Here is a 25751-nt window from a genome sequence, read left to right as displayed (position 1 = left end):
TCCTTACCGTGCACCTGCTGCTGCGGCGCCAGGTCCTATGCTAAGGATATGCAGGTGAGGGAGACAGTCCAGGATCCCTGCTATCAAGCACAGAGTTTAGAGGCTAGAGGGAAAAACATTAATTGAGTAATCTCACTAATCAATATACAATTACCAATTTTGCAGAGCAATGAAGTGCACTGAAGGGCAGGAGGAATACAGCTCAATAGAGGTCTCTGTGAAAGGGGCCTGACCTAGCAGGGCTGCCGCAGGGAAGGGCTTCCAACCTGAGGAAGTTCTGGGCTAAAGTCTGGGGAGGAGGAGTTAACTGGCCTTGAGGGAGAAGACGTTACCAAACACAAGTTTGTGCGCCAAACTGAAACGTCAGAGTTTGAAACAGAGAAAGGTTTATTGCAGGGCCGAGCATGGAAAACAGGGTAGTTGATGCTCAGAAACCCGACTCTCCAATAGTTTCAGGGGAGAGGTTTTTATAAGCAATATTTGGGGTGAGGGTTGCAGGATGTGACTTTCTTCTGATTGGTTGGTGGTAACAGGCAGTGTTTCAGGACTCTGGTATCTGAAGTTACCATCCTCCACCGGAGTAAGGGCCTTAGTTCCTGCAGAACTCAACATATATGGTGATGTATATTCCTTGAGAAGGAAGCGGGACCTGCCCCAGCACTGCACTATAGTTTCTTGACTGCTCCTCCTTTATTTCTGTATGCCCTCACTTCCCTGATTAGCAACTGTTTGAATCTGCCCTTTGGTACTCAGGGAAGGTCTATAAGGCTGAAGCCTTTTCTTCTGTACCTACGAAGGCCCCACATGGTCTTGCTTGGTTTCTGATAGTTGGAGACAGCAGACAGGGTGCGTGCACCTCCAAGCTCCACGGTGGGAGTGAACAAGGCACATTCAAGGGAGCCAGGGAGTACTTCTGCAAGGAACTGGGGAAAGGATTCACCAGCAATTCTGGGTGCAGAATGGGGCCCCAACAATCCAGTCTTTGCTACACAAGAGAAAGGTCAGAAACATATCTGCTTCTTTCTCCTCTTTCCAGCACCACAGTGGCACAAGAGCTTCTGATGAAATCCTCACCTTTCAAAAACAGTGGTTACAGACACTATGACACCACGGATATTTGTGAGAGCCTGTGAAACTCAGGAGGCCAAAAGGGGCAAATACAGAGGGAGACCACAGCACATTTGCTCTAGCAGCATTTTTATTTACAAACAGCAATTTCCATTGACTTTATACCATAAAAAAGCCATTTACAAGCAAGAAACAAGAATTCAGAACAAAATTAAGCAGCACTGAAATATTCATGTCACAAATCTAAAACAAAATGAATACAAGAGTAAAATATCATTTGAATAAATAGTCTTAAATTCATGCTATAAAATAATCCTTAATGGCAAGTTACTAGTTGATATAGCATCCGCTTAGCTAGCTTCATTTACTTCATATGGTGATGAAGTGTGGAGTTGTGAGGTTACCAGTTTATATTGCAAGATAATGACACTGTGTTAAGTCATTCAAATTGCTCAACCATTTATAACGGAAAAAAATGTTAGCCCTACTGATAAAAGTGGTGAGAGAGATGGTTTTCACATTAGGAAAATGGTCCTTCTCGAAGAAACCAGGTAAGTTTACCTCTTACTATAGTCAGGGCAGCAACCAAAGGCTTGGGCAGCAAGTCCAAAGGTTGAATTCACAGCATACTTGTCACTGAGGGGCAGCAAGAGGTCTGTTTACTGAATCTGCTGCAAGGCTTACTCCAGGACTTGATGATCGAGAACTACAGCAGCCCTGCCTGTGCCAGCCCCAGAGGGGAACCAGAGAGACCAGGTTCCCTTGTGGGCCAAGTCGTCAAGCACTGGGCAGAAACAGTGGAAACACTCTGGCACTTACTGAAAAGACATGTGACGTGTGACGACCATTACAAATTTGGAACAATGTGAATGACTTTTCTGAACTTTCCGTTCAGTTGCACTGAGTAATATGAAATCTATGATTTATGAACTAGATAGTTTCATATAAAGAATTTACATAATTCCCCAATACTTTCATATATAAAATTTAATAAATAACCCTGACCAGTCTAGAAGCACCATTCAAGGGGCATGTGCCCTTGGAAAATAGTTTAGGTGTTGCATATTTGAGTCCCTTTCAGTGGAGGCTTCACAGGAAACCATTACAGAATTTAATAATAACAACGACAACAACAAAAATCACAGTAACTAATGAAAAACGTTAAAATAAAAAACATTGATTTCTTTAAAGTAAAGCTCATTCACATAGATGATCCCCTCCCCAGCCCTTGTTTTGTGTTCCTGCAAATTCTTCCTAGAGTCTAGGCTGTAAAAACAAAAGTAAAAACGAAACCACACACAAAATTAAGCAGGCCTATGATCTGGGCTAAGGGAAAAAACAAAGACATGGTTATAACTGCTATCTTTAGAAAAGATATCTACTCATGCTCTGGAAGATTTAGAAATTATCAATTTAGTTCTACAGTATATTCTGCTTAACAGTGAACCGACAGTATCCTTTCTGCTGTCAAAAAAAACCCCACCAAAAAACAAAACAAAAACAAAAAACCAACTAACCAAAAACAAAAACAAAAACAAAAAAACCACCAAAAAAAAAAAACCAAAACAACTGCCAAGGCAGAGCCAATTGGGAGGCTTTCCACTGACCCCAAAATTAACTTGACTTCATATACTGTATTTACAAATATAATTTCTAAATGTATTTACAGCTTTAGTAGAAATTAGAGGGTAGAGAACTGATTAGAATGAAAATAACTGCTTAAAACCACAAACATTAGTAAAAGTATAAAATTCTTTGTCTTCACAGTTTATAATAACAGGTTAAACACCTATAGAAAAGGACGCTGTCACTGTCTTCACATTGTCTATGTGTTTGAAAAGGTAGCTCAAGAAGAGACTCAATTATGAACAAACCTATGTGAATTCAGGATATATTTTACTGTAAAAGATTTCTTCACATATCACTTTTATCTGAATTGATTTTTGCATTTTTTTTAAATAAATGAAACATCTAACCTAAAACTGTACAGAAATAGGGACTTTGCCTTCCAAAAAGAGTTGCTCTAAAGGAGTTACACAGCGGACTTCGTCTGTGGAGACGTGAAGTGAACTTCGGGGAGAGAATGTTTCTGTTCTGTGGTCACGTTAATCCTCCTGGCACATCCTCATGTGACAAGGCACAATTAATTGCTGCTGCCCGATCTGAATGGAGTTAATCTTTCACTCGCCGCGCACACTGAGTACGGCGGTGCGCACGCGCAGAGCCCCGCAGCTCTGGGCGGGCCCGCGCTGCCTCCCTCGAAGCCCTGTGGAACCTTACAGTACTGTGTTATGGCTTGAGAATTCATTCTTAACACTGCTAGCAGTGGAAAGGGGAAAGTGTTAGCAACATGAATGGGAGCAAGTGGAACTTGCAAAACGTGGAATCATGATTATTAGAGAGAAACTCAATCAATTTTCTGCCCCTTAACAGTCCCATTACAAGGTCTGAACCTGAACTGTACAATCAAAGCAATGTATATTTTTGTCAAAGACAATTTTGGATAAGTCACTCTTTGGTAAACTCAAACCAGTTAAACAAATTTACAAATACAAAGAACTCCATGTAAATAAGGTTAAGACCGACACGGTGACAAGAACCAGGACATTCAAGGTGCCTGCCCCAAGTGCCCCCCTCCTAACTTTTCTCATGTGTCTCAGAATGCTCTGGAGCCCTCCCAGAAGGCCCCAAGCCTGAGTGAGAAGGAGGTTCCTTCCCTGAGCCTGACCTCTCGTGTCCTTGATTTGGGTGTTTCTTGTCACAAACTTAATTTGTATCACAACACAAATTTTTTGCATTTAATTCTTTGAAAAAAAAAATCAAAACCAAACTTACTCATGTAAGGAAAAAAAAATCACAAACATTTACCTGAAACCCCAGAACATATTTAAGTGGGTAAACACTTGGAGTCTGGCCTCCCCTTGAGACACGCGGCTTTGACAGGAGTTAAGCAAGTGCTTCAGGGAGAGAACAGACCCCTTACTTAGGCAGTCTGACAGGAAAAAGGCATACTATGTACCCGATTAGCAAGAGCTGCTCCTCGGAGCAGCAGGATGCGAGTGTGTCTGTACGTAGTAACACTGATGTGGAGCGCGGCGGTTCACGCGCGAGCAGATCCCGTGTGCTAAAGAGATGCTACTGCACAGCTACCGCCCCAGGGGCGATCACACACAAGGGCCTGGATGATTTTTTCCCACAAAAAAAACCCCCAAAACAAAAAAACAAAACAACATCCCCAAACACCCCCAACCCAACTCCATTCTTGGTATTTTAAGAGCCAAAAAAGCATGGAAAGCCAGCAAACATCTATTTTTGTATTCCTTTAACTCCCAGCCCTGTGAGGTTGGTCTTTTCATTTGTTTTTCTCTTAGGTGGTGTGTGCTGTTCCCCTGCGGAGACACACTGGTTGTGAGTTTCAGAGCCAAGGTTCTCAAGCAGTCTGGAGTGCTGACACCTTACCAGCACAAAATCACCACCAAATTGCTTACAAAATTACTGTCAGAGTATACAGTACCAAAGCAAACTTATAAAGCCCATTTTGTATGCTAGAAGCACACGGGTGAACAAAATATAAAACTGAAGACATTTCCTAAAGTACTAATAAAACATTATCCAAATAGGACTCGGGTATGTTTTTATACAGTAATATGTTTGCCAGCACATGCTTTTGAGGTCTTTTTTTTCAAGCTATAAACTCAAGAGAGGAAAAAAACTGTAATTCACTTTTACCATTAGATTTCACATTTTCTACAACTATACTGACCTAAAAGAGACATAACATAAAAATAGCACCACGTGACCAAAAAATGGTGACACACAGAGATTTGGTGACACACAGAGTATCTTAGAGGGCTTTTTAACTGTTGGTTTCTTTAAGCAGGAAACACTGAGAGAGTGGGGAGCCACTGAGGCTCTCGTTAGCACACACAATACTAAGATATATTGCTTGCAATTCCCATAGAGTATATCTTTACAAAAAGTACAAATTCCAAGTTCTGCAGTTTCCCTGGGAACTGCATGTAGAAAAAGTTGCTGTGCACCTGAACTGGCTGTTTGAAAAGAGGAAGAAGAAGAAAAAAAAAACCACAACACTGCTTGGAGAATTTTGTAGACATAACTACAAATCCCTTTCCTTTAGTGCGAGTACTAACTCATGGTAGAGAGTGATTCGATTTAGTTACCTGGTATGTATGTTTCTACAGTACGGAATGAAGGTAGATTCGTAGGCCAGTAAAAACATTGAAAACCACTGCTCCTTTGGGGTTGGCTAATATAACACTACAATATGTAAAAAGGTCAGCACCACGGGTCATCCAGCTTACCTGCTGGATAACTAACAAAAATCCCAAATGGTTTCCAACTAGAGTTGAATATATTTTATGGCATTTGGTTTATGTACTTGTTATGAAGCAGAGCTACGAACACTGTGATTTGCTTTGCTTGCTTTTGGACACAATGATTAATATATATGAAAACCTATTAACATTCTTTTGTAAGGGAAATAAAGGGGCAAAATCCTAACATATTAGGTAGGGACGAGACAGAGTCAAAAGCTCTGTTCACATTGTATTAAATTATATATTCCTCTTACATTCACCTCAACCAGAATAAAATCAAATTTGAGGATGTATATATACTATATATATAATAATCACTTTATTATATATATATATAAATTGTCTAACTACCCCCTAAAAGTAATTTTAAATTAGAAAAGGTTACCCATTTGAATCAGCTGACGGCATCCTAGTCTCCCTCCATGGAAACGCACTGGTGCCAGTGCACACAATGAGAGAGTATGCCTCTTGGCAGAGAATGTAGGGTCAACCAGTTGGCATAGTTAAATCACTGGCAGATTTTGGATGAAGAGTTCAGCCAAAGAGGAATACTGTCAGCCTGTGTTTTCCCTGGATACACTGCCCTTCATGCTTTGAGCTCCTTGGGGGAGGGCGGGCGGGGGAAAGGATAAACACAATGAAGCGTTCCTTCCAGAAACCTTAGAAAAACTGCCAAGAGACCAAGAGATTTCCAGATGGTTGGGAAAACCAAAGATTACAACAAAGCAAATCACAAATATGCATCGATTAATGTGCTTTGTGTGGGTGCACTTCTTTACCATCTTAATCAGGAACATCAGACACTGTGTGAATTTCCATCCGGGAATCTAGGGCCATCTCGGAGGCCGATGCATCGTTTTCTAGTTTCTGTTCCACATACACATCTGTTCTCTCTGGGGACTCGATGCGACTCCTGACTTCTGCCACGCCCGGGTGGTTTTTCCGCAGGTGCTGGTTGAGGGTACCCTGGAATGGAAAGCACTTCCCGCAGATCTCACAGCGGAATGGTTTATCATCAGTGTGGCCCCGGATGTGGTACTCCAGCTGGTCCTTTCGTGTGTATTTCTTCCCGCAGAACTTGCACACAAAGGGGGTGATTCCCATGTGGAGTCGCATGTGCCTGTCAAGGCTTCCTTTCTGGTTGAAGGACTTCCCACAGTAAATACAGATCAACCTCTCGTTGTACGGGTACCAGTGGCCTCTCGCACTCCTCTCCCGGGGACTGCTCTCAAACCCGGGGTTATTCATCATAGCTTCACTGTCGGAACCCTGCACCAAGCCCTGCAGATCACTGTGCAGATGGACAGAAAGAGCCCGCTTTTGGCGAGCACGCCCTCCTCGGAAACAGCTCAGCATGGATCTGGATGGGCTGGAATTACTCAAACTTCCGAAAGCTTCGGATACACTGGTTGGCTGCGAGGCTGCTTGGGAGTAGGAATACGCGTGCTGGAGAACAGAACCATAGGAACCCACATTCACTGCCACAACTTGCTCCCCATCAACCATCTCGGTGTGGTACCCATCGTCTCCCAGGGAGGAGCTGTCGGAACAGCTGGGCCGGTCGGACTTTTCCATCTTCACTTTCACCTCAGTGATCTGGCTCTCCCTCACCAACAGGTCCCCTTGCTCATGGTCCCCCTCTATCTGAATCTCGTATTCAGAGACGCTCCCACTGCTCCCTCGGTCCGAGTGCCCTTCCTCCTGTAAACGGCTGCGCAAAGCTTTGCTGGGCGTCGTCTCCATCCGGAGATCACTGCTTGTGGTGGGCTGCCGTACCTGAGAGCAGTATGGAGGGGAGATCTCAACCGGGTTGGCAAAGAAGCTGCTGTCTTTAACTCCATTACGACTCTCTGGAGTCTCCTCAGCGCCGACGGTCACGGAGTCCACATCTCCAACACTGATCTTTGAATGGATGCTCTCAAGGATCTGCGTGCACTTGTCAATGACACACTGCATCTGAAGAAAGCTGGCTGCTGTCAGAAAACTGACAACATCCTTCAGCTGCAAGGACATTCTTCCAGTGTAACAAAATGAAAGCAACTGTTCAAACACATTGGGATTTTTAATCACTGATATTGACAAGCCACTCATGGTACTTAATGCTGAATGGTCCCGGAAATAGGGGGAGCTGGCTGCGAGGACTGCTTTGTGGGCTCGGAACGGCTGACCCTGAATGTGGACAATGATGTCACATAGTTTCCCTTGCAGGCGGAGTTCGTTTAGCTGGCTCAGAACAGTGCTGCTGTACTCGGGCACATCAAACTGAATAAAACTGCTGCTGTCCATTTCTACTGACATGAAGCGTAATCTGCGGAAAGAGAAAGTTTCATAATTCACCAGTGACTCCTCGCTAAGTGTAAGTGGCATAAACACAAGCTTGCAAAACCACCATCACTACCACCATCAGAGCTACCATACCTTCTAGGGTCTGGCTGAGCATTTTTCCTCTTACTTGTTTTCAGTCTTTCATGTCTTGGTTAATTCACCTAAAGCTAAATAACCTAATGATCAATTAGCCCAGTATCCTAATTGCTAAACATTCATCTTGATCAAAGTAAAACACATTACATGTAGTAGGGCCACTTTAGCCCTGAGAATTTGGTATCCTTTTAAGAAATACATTTCCTTGTTTCACCTACCTTTGAGGATTTGAAGTACTCTGTAAGAAATAAGTAAATTCATTTAAAAAAAAAGTTCTGCCTTATTTGTATATTTCCAAGTGGTTTTTTTTCAAGTATACAGCACACTGGATACATTGAATAGAACTAAACTCTCTGAGTTGCTGTCTTGATGTGCATTTTTCCCCCTTCAGCTCTACACATCTTTATATCCTTTTGGGTTGGTAATTCGTAGAGCAATGCTCACTCTCTTTCAGTGAAGAGTTTTTTGACAGCAGGAGCAAGCGTGGACATATCATGAGTATATCATCCTCCACTAGTGCTCCCAGCACTGACAAACTCAGGACAAGCTGGCTGCCCCTTGCCTAGAATCCACAGCACTGAATCACTCAGAACTACAGAGGGTATACAGCCTAGGCTGCATTCTCTGAACAAAACACAACAAAATTAGATTTTATAACTGTATTTTTATTTTTAAAATCCAACCAATAGAAATTTAAACACCTCCTGAATAAGTAATTAATCAAAGAGAAAATCAATAAGGAATAAAACTATTTTAGAAAATAAGAAGACTCACATCATCTCTGTAGCAAGAAGGGTTTAGGAATGAAGTTTACTTATGTCTTCAACTTACTTGACAATGCATCCAAAAAAAGAGGTGGGTAGATATATGATAAAGCAAACAAGATAAAATGTTAACAAGTGTAGAGTCTAGACTGAGTACAGGTGTTTATTGCAAAATTCCACTTTTCTGTACACTTGAGATTTTTCATAGTGAAGTGTTGGGGTTTTGAAATAACAAATTTTAACAAAGTCAGTGCCTTAAAAATTTTTAAACAATAAAGAATAAAAATAAATTAAATTACTTAAGAGGCTAGAAAGGAACAAAAAATTACACCCAAATAAAACAAAAAAGTTAATACAGAACAGTATTTAATCACAGAGACAGTTTTAAATTTTAAGACAATGTGCAACTAAAGACTCTTGCAGAAAAAGATGAGTTAGTGTGAATAGATCACATCAGAATTTGAGTTAAAATATTTTAGTTAAAGAAGAATCTGTGCCTTTATTTATCCTAGATTTATGATTGAAATCAATTTGAAATCGGAATGATATGGACACATTTTTAAAATAATATAAATTGCAAGAATTAAATTAAAAAGAAACAGAAGGGTGTAGGTATAGCTCAGTAGTACAGCATGTGCTTAGCATGCATAGGGTCCTAGGTTTCATCCCCCAGCACCGCCATTAAAACACCCTTTTTCAGAGTAAGGAAAAAAATACTCAAAAAGCTAGGAATAGAACAATATTTTCTTAATATAATAAACAGTATCTATTGCAAATCAATAGCAACATCACCCTTAAAAAGGAAACATTATATCTGTGTTTCCCAAAATGTGTTTAGTAGATCATAAGCCCCAAGCTCAATATCCCTACCTCCTAGGAATTAAAAAGCATATTAGCATAATAACCCATCTGAACAGTCCCACAGACAACAATTCTACTTAACTCAGCAGTTTGCAAACTCATTTAACCATGAAACTCTTCTCTCAAGGTACACATACTAATGTTCCAAAGAATTAGTGTTCCCTGGTGCACACTCTGGTAAACACTTTGGTAAAGGAATTCCCATTGGTGCCTTGGAGGAAACCAGGTAGCCTGCCCATCACTTTTCTCTTACTTAACATTGTTCTTGAAGTTCCAGCCAAAGCAACAAGACAAGAGAAAAGTAAGGCATACAGCCACTAAAAATGGAGGTGAAATTACTATTCAAGGGAGATACGACTATTTATACAGAAAATAAAGAGAGTCTTTTGAAAAAATCTGTTAGGATCAGAATCTAACAAGTGGAGGGTTTCAAAAATTATAAAAAATCAGGTAAGCTAATGACAAGTTACAAACAACAGTACCGAGGAACTCTAAAATGCTTGGTGGATAAACAAAAAATAGGAACTACAAGAAGAAAACTATAACACTTTAATAAGGACAAAAACATGTATAAATGAAGACATGTATTATGCTTCTGGCAGGAAGACTTGATACTCTAAAGATGGACACTTTCCCCCTGAATTAGTTTACAAACATAGTGCAGCCCAATGGAGTATTTTCTTAGAAGCTTGACAAAACGATTTTAAAATACAACTAGACCACTGCTTTCCAACTGAAATATAATGCAAGCCACAGGTGTAATGTTTTCTAGCAGCTACACTGTTTAAAAGTAAAAATATAAAAACAAATTTTAACAAGTTTTATTTAACCCAGTATATCTAAAACATTATCACTTCAACATCAATATTAGAGTTATTAATGAGATATTTTATATTCTTTTCTTCATCCTGAGTCTTTAAAATGTGATGTGTATTCTACATTTATAAACATCTCAATTTGGAATAACATATCAAGCACTCACTAGCCAGCTGGCAGTGTTACAGGGTTGGGGTACTCTCATATACTTTGGTCGGCAAATACAACAAAGGCTTTGAAATGGCAGTTTCTCTTGACTCAGTATTCTGTGAGTACAAGCACAAGAATTTATCCATAACTATGTTCAATTACAACAGCAAACAATGGGAACAACCTAAATGTCCAGCAATAAGGGTAATATTAACATCAGATATGCCTATATACTGAAGGGATAGACTGAGATTTCAAAATTGTAGAATAGATAAACAAGATTATTCTGTATAGCACAGGGAAATATACACAAAACGTTATGGTAGCTCACAGAGGAAAAAATGTGACAATGAGTGTGTATATGTCCATGTATGACTGAAAAATTGTGCTGAACACTGGAATTTGACACAACATTGTAAAATGATTATAAATCAATAAAAAATGTTAAAAGAAATATTGTCATTATTAAAATGATGTTAAAGAAGAATACAAAGTTAGCATACAAAGTTAGCTCCACAAAACATAAGAACTGTGAGGGCAGGAATTTTCATCTATTTTATTAAATATCTGCCAGATGATTGCCTGGCACATGGTAGATACTCAATAAATGTATGCTGAATAAATATTTAATAACACAGCAAAAAAATCAGGTAAAGATCAACTGCAAATGAACACAAGGGATCTTTATAGGTTATAGAAATAGTCTAAAACTGAATTATGGTGATAGTCTGACAACTTTTTAAGTTTGCTAAGTCACTGAACTGTACAATTAAGGCAGGTAAATTTTATGTCAATAAAGCTGTTAAAACTCAGGTAACCAAAGAATATAAAGGACATTTCTAGAAGTACATATGTATATACAGATATTAAATATACATAGATAATACTAAAATATATAAAAAATATTTACATTAATGTAAGAGTAAAGATGTTTTAACTTTCTTCCTTGTATTTTTCTGTATTCTCCAAACTTCTATAGTGAACATGTATTACTTGGAATAACAAAATGAAAAAAAATTTTTTTTAATTCCTACTGGATGATAATTCGACAGAGACTGCTGGTGGAGTATAAAATGGCACAAATACTTTGGAGGGCATTTCAGTAGTATGCAGCAAAATTATAAACGATCCCCCATGACTGAGCAATTTTAGCTCTAGGAATTTATTACAGCATTATTCATAACAAAAAATTAGAAATAAACTAAAGTCTCATCAAGAGGAGCCAGCCTAATAAATTATGGTAAATGCATACTAAAGCCTGCCGTACAACCAGAAAAAAATGAACGGGGAAGTCTTCTCATACTGATGTGAAACAATCACCATAATACGCTGCTGAATGTAAAAAGGTGAGATGCAGAGCAGTATATACGCTATTTGTATAAAGTGACATGAAAATACGTATGTCTGGCTGTATCCAGATCCATATATATAGATATTAGCAGAATATGTCTGGAATGATGCACAAAAACATCTTGGGAGGAGGACGGGATAGCTGGAAAGCCTTAGCTTTCAGTGAATTACTGTAGACTCTAAAAATTTCTAAACTATGTGAATGTACTACTTACTAAAATTTTTTAAGTACCTCATCCAGTTTTTAAAAGATTAGCAAAGATTATAACATAACGGCCAGAGCATGAATTTGGAGTTGGAAATGGGTTCAAATGACACGTGCTTTACACTTGTAAAACCTTGGGCAAGGTACTTTATATAACCTTTCCAAGTCTCAGTTTTCTTTTAAAATGGTAATAATAGTAGTCTTGCCTCGTGGGTTGTTATGAGGAATATATGTAGGAAGCGTTTAGCACAATGGCTACTTGGCACTGGTAATCAAGATTAGCTATTATAGACTTTTTTTTAGGGGGGACAGGATGGTGTAACAAAGAGAACTGACTTTGAAGCTAGACATAGATGTGAATCCTGGCTGTGCCACTTTCTAATAAAAATAAAGATGAACTTTTAAATAGCTATGTGGCCTTGAACAAGTCAGTTAACTTTGATTTCTGTACCTAGAAAAGGTCTTGGAAGAACTACTACCCAACAAGACTTCTGTAATAACAGCAAGGGAATGAATGCATATAACAGCTTACATATAATGAGTACTCACCCCGTGCTTAACAGCTTACAGATAGTAACTAACTGGATCCTCTTATCAACTCCGTGAGGGAAATACTATGACTGCTCCCATTTTATAGATGAAGAAACTGAGGAAAAGAAGTTAAGACACTTGCCAGAGGTCCCAGAGCTAACAGATGAACTTTTCAGTCTGGCTCCAGAGGTCATGCTCACAACTAGAAACGCAGACACTGCCTGGCACCTACTGAGTGGTCAAATGTTACCTATCATTATACCATTTGCATGACACAAGGGTGTATAAATAGTGATTTTTGGAATTAAAGGGCAAAAGAAAGGTGGGTTCAGGCTTTTAAAGGTGCAGAGTCCTGGGCAAAAACCAGGAGAAAAGGGAAAACAAAGTATTTCTAAAATAGCCTGTAAAACTGAAAACAGCTCCACAACCAGGCTTCCTCCTCCTCTGTGCAGCTTTTTATCTTCTTCTCAGAAGAAAAACAGAGAACTACACTTGAAAGAAAATCACTGAAGAGAAAAACAAAAGACCATGATTAACACCTGAGAGAGGGATTCCACTTTTCTGCAAAATGAGAAAGGAAGTGCTCCACTCTCCTCGACACTGACACTTCCTTTCAGCAGTGACAATGAGATTCACAGACTCCCACCTAGAGCTGCTAACTAGCAACACTCTTCAGCAAGACTGACACACAGGGAACTTGCAGGTAATCTAAGTCCTAGGCACAATAGCAGGCTAAAGGCAGTAAAAAGCATAACTAATCACAATTCTACACCCAACGGCCTGATTTATCAGGTCCAGTGGTCCTGAGGTAGAGGAAGCCAGAACCTCTCATAGAAACATCAAGTTCAAACAGAACCCTCCACTCCTCTGAATCAGCAGTTTCCCAGCATCGGCTATTCACTAGGTAGGCTTTTTTTAAAATTGAAGTGTAGTTGGTTTACAATGTTGTGTCAACTTCTGGTGTACAGTACAATGTTTCAGTCATACATATACACACATATATTCCTATTCATATTCTTTTTTATTATGGGTTACCATGAGACACTGAATAAAGTTCCCTGTGCTATACAGTAAAAACTTGTTGTTTATCTATTTTATATATAGTAAGTTAGTATCTGCAAATCTCACACTCCTAATGCATCCCTTCCCATCCCCTCTCCCCCGCGTACCACAGGTTTGCTCTCTATGCCTAATACACCCCAAAATCTTTCCATGGAGGCACAAACTCTTCTACTCCATTATCTTTCCTGACTTCATAGTTGTCCATGGATGGCTGTCACATGTACTTAACCAGTTCCCAGTTGATACCAAAAGCAGGAAACAATTTAAACAGCCACAGTATCTTCTCCTAGCAGAGGAGCTGCTGGGTTAGCTTTCCATACCTGTCATTAATGCCAACTTACCTCCCCAAAGTTGGCAGCAAGTGTCCTTTCACCAGCAGCACGTGGAAGTGCCTGCTCCCCCTCAATAACTGCCAATAATGATATGCCAATTTTTCATTTTTGCCACACTGACAGGTTAAAAATGGTATCTCATTGTTTTGATGTGATTTAATTACAAATGAAGTTGATCATCTTTTCTCATGTTCCATGGCAATTTGCCTAAGTCTGTCTTTGAACTGCCTATTGATACCCTCTGCCCATATCTGCCTTCTTATTGAATTGTCAGAGTTCTTTGCAAATTAAGGAAATTAGCCTTTTGTCATATGTGCTGCAAGTATTAGATTTAATTGCAATCACTAAATGGCATACTGACTGGGAATTTAAATTATTTTTCTACATTTATAGGAAATATTCATTCAATTTCAATCTTCCACATGTACAAAACCAAGGGAAATTCAAAGATGAATAAGAGTCCCAGTTTTGCAGTTTGATACAGGCTTAACACAGATTCCTGCCAACTTAGATATGGGAATGAAATTCATTTTTGATAACGCAGAGAAATGATTTATATTAGTTTTTCATTTAGACTAAGTTTGCAGCTGCTTCAGAAATCAGTAATGAATTTGATTATTCCACTCACTAAATACATCAGAATCAGTACTCTTTAATTCAGATTAATCACAAGTCTTTCTGTCCCATCATATTAAACAAAAAAACCATCACCAACCTAGACATTTACATTGAAATATTTTAATTAAAAAATGAGTACATAAACTGGACATTTCCCTTCAATTACCATTAATATTTATTTTAACAATACTTGTTTTGTTTTGTAAAAATTATATTTTGGATAAGAATGTGAAATATTTCTTTTAAAAAACATACATGGAAAGGATGTTAGTTGAAATGGCCTGTTGGGAAGTTCAAAATAGTCAGCTCCTTAATTTCTTCACAGCCCTCTTCTGCTCATGCAACCAATGGACACACAAACTTCCTGCTCTTCCGATTGCTTTAATTTGAGAATACTTTCACACCCCTGGAAGCAGCTCTCACCTCGCACACCACCCCCGCCATGGTCAGCTGATGAGACTCCACTGCCGTCACTGGTCTCAACAGAGGGTTCTGGGAAGGATGATCTCTGATGTGAGCCATCCTGACATTACCCCATCACCCCCACAGTAGCCTCAACAACTGTAAAAGGGGATCACTGCCACCTCCCACCACACTCCTCAGCCTTCCCCCCTTACTTGGGAAAGTCCATCATCATCATCAATAACTAACACTTACTGAATGCTTGATATGTGGTAGCCTGCTGTAAAGGTCTTAGATGCAGTATTCCACTGAATCCTCTCGACCTTCCCCCAGAAGGCAGTACTATCACTCCCATTTTAGAGATAAGAAAACTGAGGCACCAAGAAGCTTTTTCAGGATAATTGCAGAGTCTGACCATCCAAACCCTTTACACAATAACCCCTTATCCTTGTTTAATTTGCCCAAGGAGAACAGCAGGACCAGTAAGGGAGGCAGGAAGAGTTGAAGAAGAGGCAAGAGGAAAAGAAAGCTTGCCCTAAATTACACTCCTGCCCGAGCATGGTGGCCAGAGAAAGGGACAGTGACAGGAGGCAAACACCCTCCTACTGTCGCCCACAGCTCCGACCCTTCCTCTGTGAGGAGGAAGGAGATGGAGAAGAAAGGCAAAAGGTGGCATTTTAGAAATAACCATCAAACTTACAAATGCATATTCCCTGTGACTGAGCAATCTCAGTTCTAGGAATTTACTACAGCATTCTTTCAGGATCAGAACGACCAGTAGAGGTAAGGGCTATGATCAGAAAAAAAGTCCCAGGTGGCCCTCCAGCTGCAGTATATTGTGCCTTCCATCATCACAGTATTTATCCCTTCTTCCCCATCAGAGCCCCTCACCCTGGCTGATTTCACCTGCTCTGAATACACAGCTATCTTTATATGCTAAAGCCTCTATTAATTAGAAACCACTGATCTAGGGCTTAAGCAACTGTTTCTTTTGGTGTTTGAAGGTGAAAGGCACAGACAGCAGATGCTGCCAAGAAGATACAGGTTCAGCCCAAGTTCAAGAGAATTCAAAGCAGCACTGAGACCAGTGTTTAAAAAGCAAGAGCAGACTGTGAGGGGGTATCCAAACTGACCGAGTAGCGAGGAAGCCAAGCCCGAAAGCACTGAGGACAGAAGCAAGGCCAGTGCAGTCCAGGGCAGGACAGAACCACAAGGAGTGAAGAGCAAGCAGGTTCGGGAAGAACATGGACATATGTTGGGGAGTTAAACAGACCCGGCAACCAGAGGAGGGAGGCCACTCACCCAGGGAGGTAGTGTGGGCACAAGTTACAGGGGAGAGGTGCTGTCCTGTAAGTTACCACACATGTCAGCCTGGGGTACTCAACCCACAGACTTGAAGTAAAAAGTGAAGGAGAGGTCCTAGAAATAAACATGCTGGCATGTTCTGAAAAGAAAACTCAGATCTGATGCAAGACCATATGACAACAAGGCTTAGTAAGTAAAGCTGCTTGAAATCTTTGCAAGCTCCCACCCAAAAAAAGCTACAGAACATCTCACCACACCCAGGCATCAGGACAAGACGCTGTTCTGAAACGCTGCAAACAAGGGAATGATACCCCTAATCCAGATTCCAAAGCTCAGTAAGAATAAACACATTTTACCTGAAGAAGCTTTAGAAAAAGCGACTTCGTAAAGGCAGGGAAACCAGCTGCCACAGCCTAACAGGCACGGCTGCTCCCGGGAAGGGAGGGCCGATACCAGTTCATCACACCCTGCTCTTCCTTTCACCCTGCTCCTCCCATGAGTTTGAGCAAAAAGGCAACGAGTGCCCTTATATATGATCACAACAGGTTCACATAAAATAAAACACCCGATTAATGGAAAACAGAGCCCCTAGGTTTTCAGAGGTGCTGCATGTTTACCGATTTCTTATATAGCACTACAGAAGGTAAGGAGGGTCCTACTATTTTCCATTTAATGTCATTATAATCTTGTGACAATATTTTTAAAAGACTTGACTACCACCAAAAAACAACTGAAAGGAAGTATGCATGAATTTATTTATAATGACATAGAAGCCTTTGCAAGCATAACATAAATCCCAGAAGCCACAAAGACAGATACATTTGACAACATAGAAATTTATGATTAAAAAAAAACCCTTGCCCTGCCAAACGATAAATGACATGTTGAAGAAAAGCACGTGCACATTTGACAAAGGGTTACTTCCCAAATTCCTTAATTTACGTTGTAGCTCAGACTGGGCTGACACAGAAAATCCCAAGGAAGAAGGGGCAAAAGATATTAACAGCTCAAAGAAAAAGAGAAATGACCAAAAACGTATGAAAAGATGTTTAGCTTTATTCATAACCAAGACATGTGAGTTACAAAAAGAAAAAAAAATGAGATACTACTTATAACCTATCAGCTTGCACACATTTTAAAAGAGCTGGCAATTGTAATCCTAAGGGATAATCTGGTAATGCTGATCAAAATGTAAAAGACATTTACCATTTGGTCCACAATTAACTATTAAGAATTAAACCTACAAAAACAAAGCAAACAAAAAAGAACAAAGCCTACAAATATACAGTACTTACAAAAATATATTAGGATATGTGTAACAAGGATGTCTGCTGAGCATTTTTATTTCCCAGCGCAAAAAAAAGAGGGAAATAACCTCAAAATTCACATAGAGAAGACTGGTTCAAAAAAAAAAATCAACAATGAAACACTATCCAGCCATTAAACAGGATAGACAGACCTGTATCCTTTGACATGGAAAGAGTTCTGATATTTAGCCAAAACCAGTGAGGTATAGAAAAATATTTGTATATATGTGATTCCCTTCATGTACCTGTCTTAAAAGAATAAATATATGCTGCTGTATCCATTCCGGAAGGAATCCCATGAAACTACTAATGTTGGTGACTTTTGGGATTGGGGACTGGGGGCTGGGGAGAGGAAAAAAAACAGACTTTTATACTTTTTGAAATTTTTAATCACATAGCTGTATTATTCCCACTGAAAGTTTTTCAAAGACATGTTATACGATTTTACCTAAAAATACATAATTTTTTAAACCAAAGAATCTAGAGAAAGTGGCAGCAGATGGGTAATTATTGTATCAAGTAGATGATAACAGAAGCAGCAATAAAGAACTATGAGAGCAATGACAAGACTACTTTTCACCAAACAGATTAAAAAAAAATCAAGAGAATAAAGAAAAACATCATGGTGGAAGTAATATTTGAACAGGACCTTGTATTTCAAATGGAACAGAAAGAACACTCCAGACAGAAGGAATGGCCGGAGCAGAGAACAGTGGAGTGAAAATGTAGTGTCCTGGGCAGCGGCCGGGGCCCAGGTACAAGGAGTGACGTGGGAAAAGACTACCACCACAGGAACGTGGGTGGCCTTGAATACTGGATGGGAAAACTCACACTGAATTCTGGTTCTGGTGGCAGCCAACTGGAACACAAGTCCAAAGAAGAACTCAACAGGCTTGGAGACTAAGGGATGCTATCCATTCTAGAAGGCAAGTCAGTTCCGCCTCAGACAGGCTGAGTTTAGGCTGCCCCCTGGGTATCTGAACAGAGTCGTCCAACAAGCTATGGGAAGTACGCGGCTGGAGGTGCAGAGAAACGTCAAACCTGGGGGTACGGATTTGGGAGCAACCAAAACCGTACTAGCTGAAGACTGATGTGATGAGCTGAGGTTACTCAGGGAGAGAAAACAGAAGAGACAGCACAGCACTGAGAGCAGAACACTTATTTGCTCTTACAAAATCACCTAACATGGTATCTCATGAAAGAGGTAACATCCACGCCGAGTTCTCTCCTTAGCACATCATTTCCTTGACTAGTAAAATTCTGCATCACACCTTTTGTTAAGCTGTAAGGAAACTGAACAGTGAAAACCAGAACCTATACTAGTGACATCTTCCCACACTGCTACCCCATTCTGAAGAGAACCTAGATGAGAAAGGACACCTAAATGTCATCTGGGCAAACACCCACATGGGTCTTGAAATCCCCTCTGCAGCATTCTTGGGTAAAGCCCTGGGACCGCTGCCCTATAAAGACAAACAGAGCAAAAGTAAAAGTGTAAAACCTAAGCAACTCAGATGATTTACTGAGCCTCCTGTGCTGCTCAACTCACAGCCTCGGTAGTGAGCCCTCTGAGGGCAGCGACAGTGTGCCCAGAGCCCAGCAGCATGTCTGGCAGAGAGAGGCTCTCAGCATATGTCAGTGGACACAACTTGAACCAAGCCAGTGGCTCCAAATCCACAACTGCCACCACAGCCGCACCCTCAGCTTTCAGCTTTTCCTCCTGAAGACCCCAGAGATGTAGGATCATACCACCAGCAGGCAAAACCCAGAACGGCAGCTCAGCCCCATCTAACCCATCAACACTCAAACTTGCTCCACTTCATTTAAAAATACCCCATGACACTTTAAAGAAAAGAAAGCAAGGTTACAAATTTGGAAGTTGTTTAAGGCACCAGGAAGTACCCATTATTCTCAATCAAGATGCTCATGATTCCAAACCCAGATTTGCACCTGCTGGCTTCAGTCACTTGCTGATACTGGAGACACAACTCAAGCTAGACTTTCTCTACCAGGCACCGAAGACCTGAAGATCCCTACTTTTCATTCTCACATGAAAAGTCATTAAAAAGACCACAGATGGAAGCACTGGGGACGACAGGCATGGTAACAGCAGTAACAACTACATAAAAATAACTTTCCTAGGTATTTCTGCCTGGGTCTAGATCAAAACTAAAATTGAGCCGTCATGAATTACAATCTAATCCTTTAGAAAGCAGCAGCCGAATAACACCAGGGCTGCAGGAAACATTCTGGTGCTGCTGAAACCCAATGCAAGAAAAAAATACATAAAATGGCATTCCGTGATGGATATTCATGAAGCACTCATCCTAATTTAAAAGAAAGCAAGTCTAGAGTTCTTACTGCATTAATTCATGTGAGCCTGAAAGAACATTTTTATCCAAACTGTTAGATTTTCTACCAAGGCGTTAACATTCTCCAAGTCTGCTCGGATACACTAATTCTGAGAGTGCAGTTTGGTTTGACAGTGGAGATTGTCTTTCAGTTGATGCAGAACGTCAGAAGCTTCTTCTAAGTTTTCCTAGCAGGGTAGAAATGAACTCTTTAACCTGACTGGCAATAACAGTTACTGAGCCCCAGCTGTGTCCTGTATGCTAAGGCAGCTCTTTACCTGCTCACTGAATGAATCTTCATGATAACACAAAGAGACAGGTACCGCAGCCATCCCCATTCTACAGATGAGAAAACACTCACAGAGACTAAGAACCTTTCCCAAGGTCACTAATGACTGGCTGAGCCAGGGTCTGAACCTGGATTTGTCAGTTTCCAGAGCTAGAATCTTATCTCCTAGACAAATAAGATTTTAATCCAGGCACAGTGGTGAGAAGTAGGGTTTTTTACTGGTGCTGGAGTCTTACTGATCACCTTTGAGTGGGGAAAAATTTCTCATTTAAGGATGTCTCACTACACCAACACAGGGATAATTAAGGGGTTACAATCTGTTGTATTTTGCAGCCATTTCTCTGCATAATGTCCATTCTTTTTACTTCTGTCTATGAAGGGAGCAATTAGATGTTTAAAAATTCTATCATGAAATAAAGATTTGTTTCAGTTAAAAGAAGGAATATGCTTTTTTAAGGCAAAGAACTCAAAAATGTTAAGGAATAGCATCTTATCTGCTTATTGCTGGCATTTCAGCGGGCACTGGTCCTGGAAAACACATTAAGTCCCACCTCTTATGATAAAAGGATTAGAAAAGCTCACCTTGAATTGCCTTCTTCCATGAAGTTTTCCATGCCATAAACACAACCAGAAAATAATTGTTAGAAATTAAACTGCTTTCAGTTGATGACTTTCACTAAGCTAAATTCAGCAGTCTGTCAGCTATAAAACATTAAATGGACACAATTAAGAAGTTTGAAAAACATTAACCTAACATAACACAAAAATTAACGGGAATAAAACATAATGATGCATTCTAGATTCATGATGCTGATATTTTTGACAAGTGACATTTCGACTTGACTTCGAAGGTACAAGTAGGATCCAGAGACATTTGGAAATCCACAGCTCAGTAGATGCACTGAGGTTCAAGAGCCTATCATTTCTCCACCTTGATAAATTTACACCAATTAATAATGATGAAAAGGTACTAAGCAGCTGCTAGGTGCTATAAATTTTGCCTTCTTTATATACTTTTTTCATGTTAAAACTTATAGCAACCCTATGAAATGGAATTTATTATCCTCACACTACAGATGAGAAAACAGAGGTACAGAGACATTATATAAATTGTCCAAGTTCACATGGTTAGTAAGTAGCCTTGCTGGGATCAAACCCAGGCCCGTCTGATTGCAAAGCTGACATTCTTTCCCTACAGCCTCCTACTAAAGAATTACATGAGTTTTTCTTTTCCTATAATCAAGAGCAAACATCTCAATGTTTCAAAGATTCATTTTATGTCATCTGCACTCTAAAAATGAAAGCTGAAAACACCTACCTTGAATGGCAGCATTAGACATAAATGATGTATGACAGAGAATAGTGATAACTTACTAAAGATTCTCCTTTAAAATCGGGTGGGGCGGTTCAATTTTTTTCTTAAGTCATTTATCAACAACAATCAGGAAGTATTTGAGCACCTATTATAAAAGTCCAGCTATAGTGTTAGATATTACGAGGGCTTCAAGAGAAGTATTAAGACACAATGCCCTCAAAAAATGCCTACTCCAGATGCGACAAGGACAAGTTCAAAAACCAAGGAACAAGCGCTGAATTCTGTTGTTCAGATTCTGTGTGCCACAAAGGCATGGGGGTAGGGCAGTCAGGGAACACCCTCTGGAGGAAGTATATCTTCAGCAGGGGCTTGAAGGAAGTAAAATGGAGAATTTACACAGAGAAGAAAAAGGAGGCCAATACTTCAGAGGGGTAACAAGAGGAGCAAAACCCTACAGGCAGCCATAAATTCACTTCTGCAGGAAACAGGCTGGGAATAGGAGATGCAGAGAATAAGGTCCAGGTAGGTGAGGAGGTGCCAAACCAAGGAAAGCCCTGGAAAGACAAGGATGGGCAATGACTGGACATAAAGTGGCAGGCAAAGGACATACTCAGCTTTGAACAGTGCTATAAATGCCATGGCCTTCCAGCTGATCTCCTGGCCCCCCCGCCTCTCTCTTCCCCTCCTGCAAAAGATCATGAAGCACTCCTAGTCTCCTGCCTCTCACCACTGTCTTTAGAATAGTTTCAACTTTGGCCTAGAGTTCAAGTTCTTTCAGGACCTAGCCCAACCAATCTCTCCTCCTACTCCCTTCTCTTATGAACCCTTCTCTACAAGGAGACTCGTTTATTCACCAACTCCATAGGATCAGGATCACTGAGCCTGATTCCTCTTTTCCTATCTGAATCCTACTCATCCTTTAGCAGCCAGCTTAAACCCCACTCCCCTACTAAGCCTTCCCTGACCACTTGGCCTGTAGGGCCTCCATCTCTCCTTCCTCTTAATTCTACAGCACACAGTCTCATCTCAGCAAACACCTTTTCATAGGTAAAGTCTCAGAACCCAGTGTAAAGCTGCTTGAAGGCTGTAAGTGTGCCTTCTACTACTTCCCCCCACCACATGGAACAGCATCTTGACATTTAATAAGCAAGCAAACACTCAACTCTTTTTTTGACTTCCTATATTAAGTTTGGCATTAGCATAAAGGAAGGATGGGGGAGGTGGGGGGACTTCTGAAGTCAGAGACCAGCTAAGAAGCTGTTGCAATAATCCAGATGTGAAGCAAACAGGGCCTGACTAAGGAACAAAGAGAAAATGGGCAAATATAAACAACAACAAAAATTTTGCAAGCAAAAACTCAGCGGGATGTGACTGACTACTACTAGGAACAAAAGCAAGGGATGGATTATGATATGGTAAGATTTAGAAATGCTTCCTGGAATCATTTCAAAGCCTGTCTGAAACCAAGTGTATTAAGTTGCTAAAAAGTCCACATTTGCAAAAAAAAGTCTTCAGTGAAACTGCCCAGTATCTTGAACAAGGGACAGCCCTTCCAATTTCAGACATATACAGAATGACAGAGCTGGAAAGGTCTCTAAAGAGTTAATCTAAACCCCTCACTGACCAGATGAGGAAACTGAGGTTCAGAGGGGAAGAGGCTTGCTGAAAAGCCTCAAGAGTGACTCCCAGACTAATGTCGCCCTTAGGCACAGCCGCCTAGCCTAGAAGGACACAGTCTACACCTCTAGGCCAGCCCAGCCTTCCCTAATGGCAGGACAGTCTGAAGGCGAGAGTGACCAAGGAGACGTCCAGGGCCAAGCACGACGCGCCGCCGCCTGTTTACCTGGAAAAAGGCGATGGCGTGGGGCAGGGGCTCAGTTGTAGCCACCAGCAGGGCCGACCCCCGCGGCTCGGCCCGGCTCTTCTGGAGACTTAACCATTCGGCCTCCCCTTACAAAGGGGGAGGCGCCCCCGGGGCGAGGAGCCCGGAAGCTGGGGAGCCCAAGACGCTCGGGCGGAGGCTGGGGAGCCCGAGGCAGTTGGCCGAGTACGACCCTCAGCCCCGCCAGCAGCGCCCGGACTCCCGGGCCGAGCAGGGTTGGCCCCTCGGGGGCGCACGCCTGGCCGGAGCAGGTGCCCAGGGCCTCCCGACCCCGCCCGGCCGCGGCTCCAGCCCGCGCCACCCGCCCACCCGCCCGCCCGCCGGACTGACCAGGCGCCGCGGCTCCCGCCCCGCCGCGCCCATAGGGGACCGGACAGCGGCCGGGGACTGCCCCCGGCCCCGCTGGCTTCCCCAGCACCTTGTCCACCGGCCGCCACCCCCAGCCGGCGCGCCTCACCTGCCGAGAGCGCCGCGCTCACATTGCCCGCTTGCGGCGCCCCTCCGCCGCCGCCGGCGCCAGGCCCGTCCCCGCCGCTCCGGCTGCCGCCCCAGCCCGCGCCCCCCGCCCCCGGAAGCGCTTCCCGGCCCCGCCCCCTCGGCGCCGGCGCTTCCGGGCAGGCGCGGACGGGACTGCTGGCGACCCGGGCCAGGACACTCTCTCGGACTCCGGATCCCGGAACCCGCCCGGGCCGCGTCCGGGACGCTCGCAGCGGACTAATGGGCAGACGGCAGTCTTGGTCCCAACTCCGGGAGGGAGCGGCGGCGGCTCCGCCCTCCGATGCTTCCCGCCCGCCTTCTCCTCGGCGCCCCCTACTGGCGTGAGGAGGGCTGCCCGGCTGGGCGCGCCCATGGGCTCCTGGAGCGGAATGGGTGAGAGGCTGGGACCCTCCACCCACTGTCACCTGGGGCTTGCGCCCACCCTCTTCTTCCGAAATTCTTGCTCCCACAGCCCTTCGGATGCCTGCCCCTCACTGGGACCGCGCATTAGTTATCCGTGCGGTGGTTACTACCTGCCACACCGGGTCACTTAGGACCTTGGGCAGATTTCCTCTCCCTCAAGACGGAGATAAAAATTCCGAACTTGGGGTCATGAAACTCCTGCCACAGACCAGATCTCAAAAAAAAAAAAAAGTGCATTTCCAGATCTTTGGAGACACCCAGTCTTGACACTTGATGGGAGTGGGAGCCTCGCTTAGCATTTTACTCTCCGTTTCAGGAGAATTTAACACCCTTTGAAGACCTTCCCTTTGCATTTTGATGGATTCCTCAGAAGTTGTGGCCGTTTATTTTACTTTTTCTGACTTAGTAATAAAGACAAACTACGAGTCAAAGATACCAGCTCCTCTTCAAGTTATAAAGCTGCGACTTTCTGGTGCTACCTCATCCTTTGCAAACAGGAACTCTCTCCAGGCTCCATCCAGTAGTCATCTTCCGATAACACTGTGCAGGGCACTGTGTAGACGCTTTATAGATACGACCTCCTTTAATATTTAATACACAACCCCAGGAGGTAGCGATCTATTAATATCCCCATTTTATCAAGGAGGGAACTGAGGTTCAGAGAAGTTAAGTGTCATATCTAAAGTCACACACATAAATGGCAGACTTGGGATGAGCTCCCTTGTTTCTCTGACTCTAGACTGGAACTTTTTGTGTCAACAGAATATTCCGAACAGAATTTTAGGTAACCAGTTCCTAACTGCAGGCACCTGAGCAGAGAGTCCTGCTCTCTAATTACTGTTCCCCTTGCGCCGTTTCGTTTAGATCTGCCCCCAAGAGTGAGGTCTGTAAACCCAAAGTCACAGGAATGCATCATCTTGTCAGGCCAGGTTTCCTCAGGACCACTGGGCTGATTCACACCCCACATGAGTGAGTTCCTGTTTCCCCACAGACCAGCCATGGGCCACATCATATTAACCAATTTTTCCTAAAGTTGTGGTAAGAGTTGGGGTCTTCTTGGCTGTAATATGGTGTTTGCGTGTAATTAAGGATTAAAGATTAAAATGTTCCTTGGTATTTAATCTTTGTTCCAAGTGTCTCAAAGTTATTGGCCATCTTTCCATTAGACCCTGGATATTTCCCCTGTAGATTTATATTTATTCCGCCACCTAACTGGGTCACTAAACTCATATATTCTTCCTAGTCCCCTGCTTTTGTTGTTGTCATTTAGATGACTGTGTCGTAATCTCTACTAACTTAGTTAGAAAATTATCACTTCACAATTAGGGTGCATGTGTTTCTATTTTCCCATAATCTTTGTGATATTTTTAAATAATTTAACTTTGCCTGTTCGAAATCAAGAATAGTGTAGAAGGTGATGTATGGGCCTCATTTTAATATATTCCACAGTTACCCAGTTTCCCTAGGAGTATCTGTGAAATGATC

At 42.0% G+C, this 25751-nt stretch overlaps 1 protein-coding gene and 1 long non-coding RNA gene across 2 annotated transcripts; one reads left to right on the top strand and one right to left on the bottom strand.

Moving 5' to 3' along the window:
• Window positions 1–1180: 1180 nt before the first annotated feature.
• ZBTB34 (zinc finger and BTB domain containing 34) lies at window positions 1181–23931 on the bottom strand. The gene is made up of 2 exons (XM_072960137.1): window positions 23824–23931; window positions 1181–7713 (listed from the first exon to the last, which is right to left on the bottom strand). Exon 2 carries the CDS (start codon window positions 7701–7703, stop codon window positions 6189–6191), a length of 1515 nt encoding a protein of 504 aa, XP_072816238.1. The 5' UTR covers window positions 7704–7713; window positions 23824–23931; the 3' UTR covers window positions 1181–6188.
• A 215-nt stretch (window positions 23932–24146) lies between these two features.
• LOC140696169 (uncharacterized) lies at window positions 24147–25385 on the top strand. Its single transcript, XR_012072276.1, has 2 exons — window positions 24147–24236; window positions 24583–25385. It is a non-coding gene; the product is annotated as an uncharacterized lncRNA (long non-coding RNA).
• Window positions 25386–25751: the final 366 nt, after the last annotated feature.

Source organism: Vicugna pacos, chromosome 4 (assembly GCF_048564905.1).
Source record: "Vicugna pacos chromosome 4, VicPac4, whole genome shotgun sequence".
Lineage (NCBI taxonomy): Eukaryota > Metazoa > Chordata > Mammalia > Artiodactyla > Camelidae > Vicugna > Vicugna pacos.
The sequence above is the reverse complement of the archived record's forward strand: the minus strand, read 5'-3'. Positions and strand labels throughout refer to the sequence as shown.

Excerpts from the sequence above, each read along its gene's own strand:
- ZBTB34 (XM_072960137.1), bottom strand. The coding sequence starts at position 7,703 with ATGTCAGTAGAAATGGACAGCAGCAGTTTTATTCAGTTTGATGTGCCC.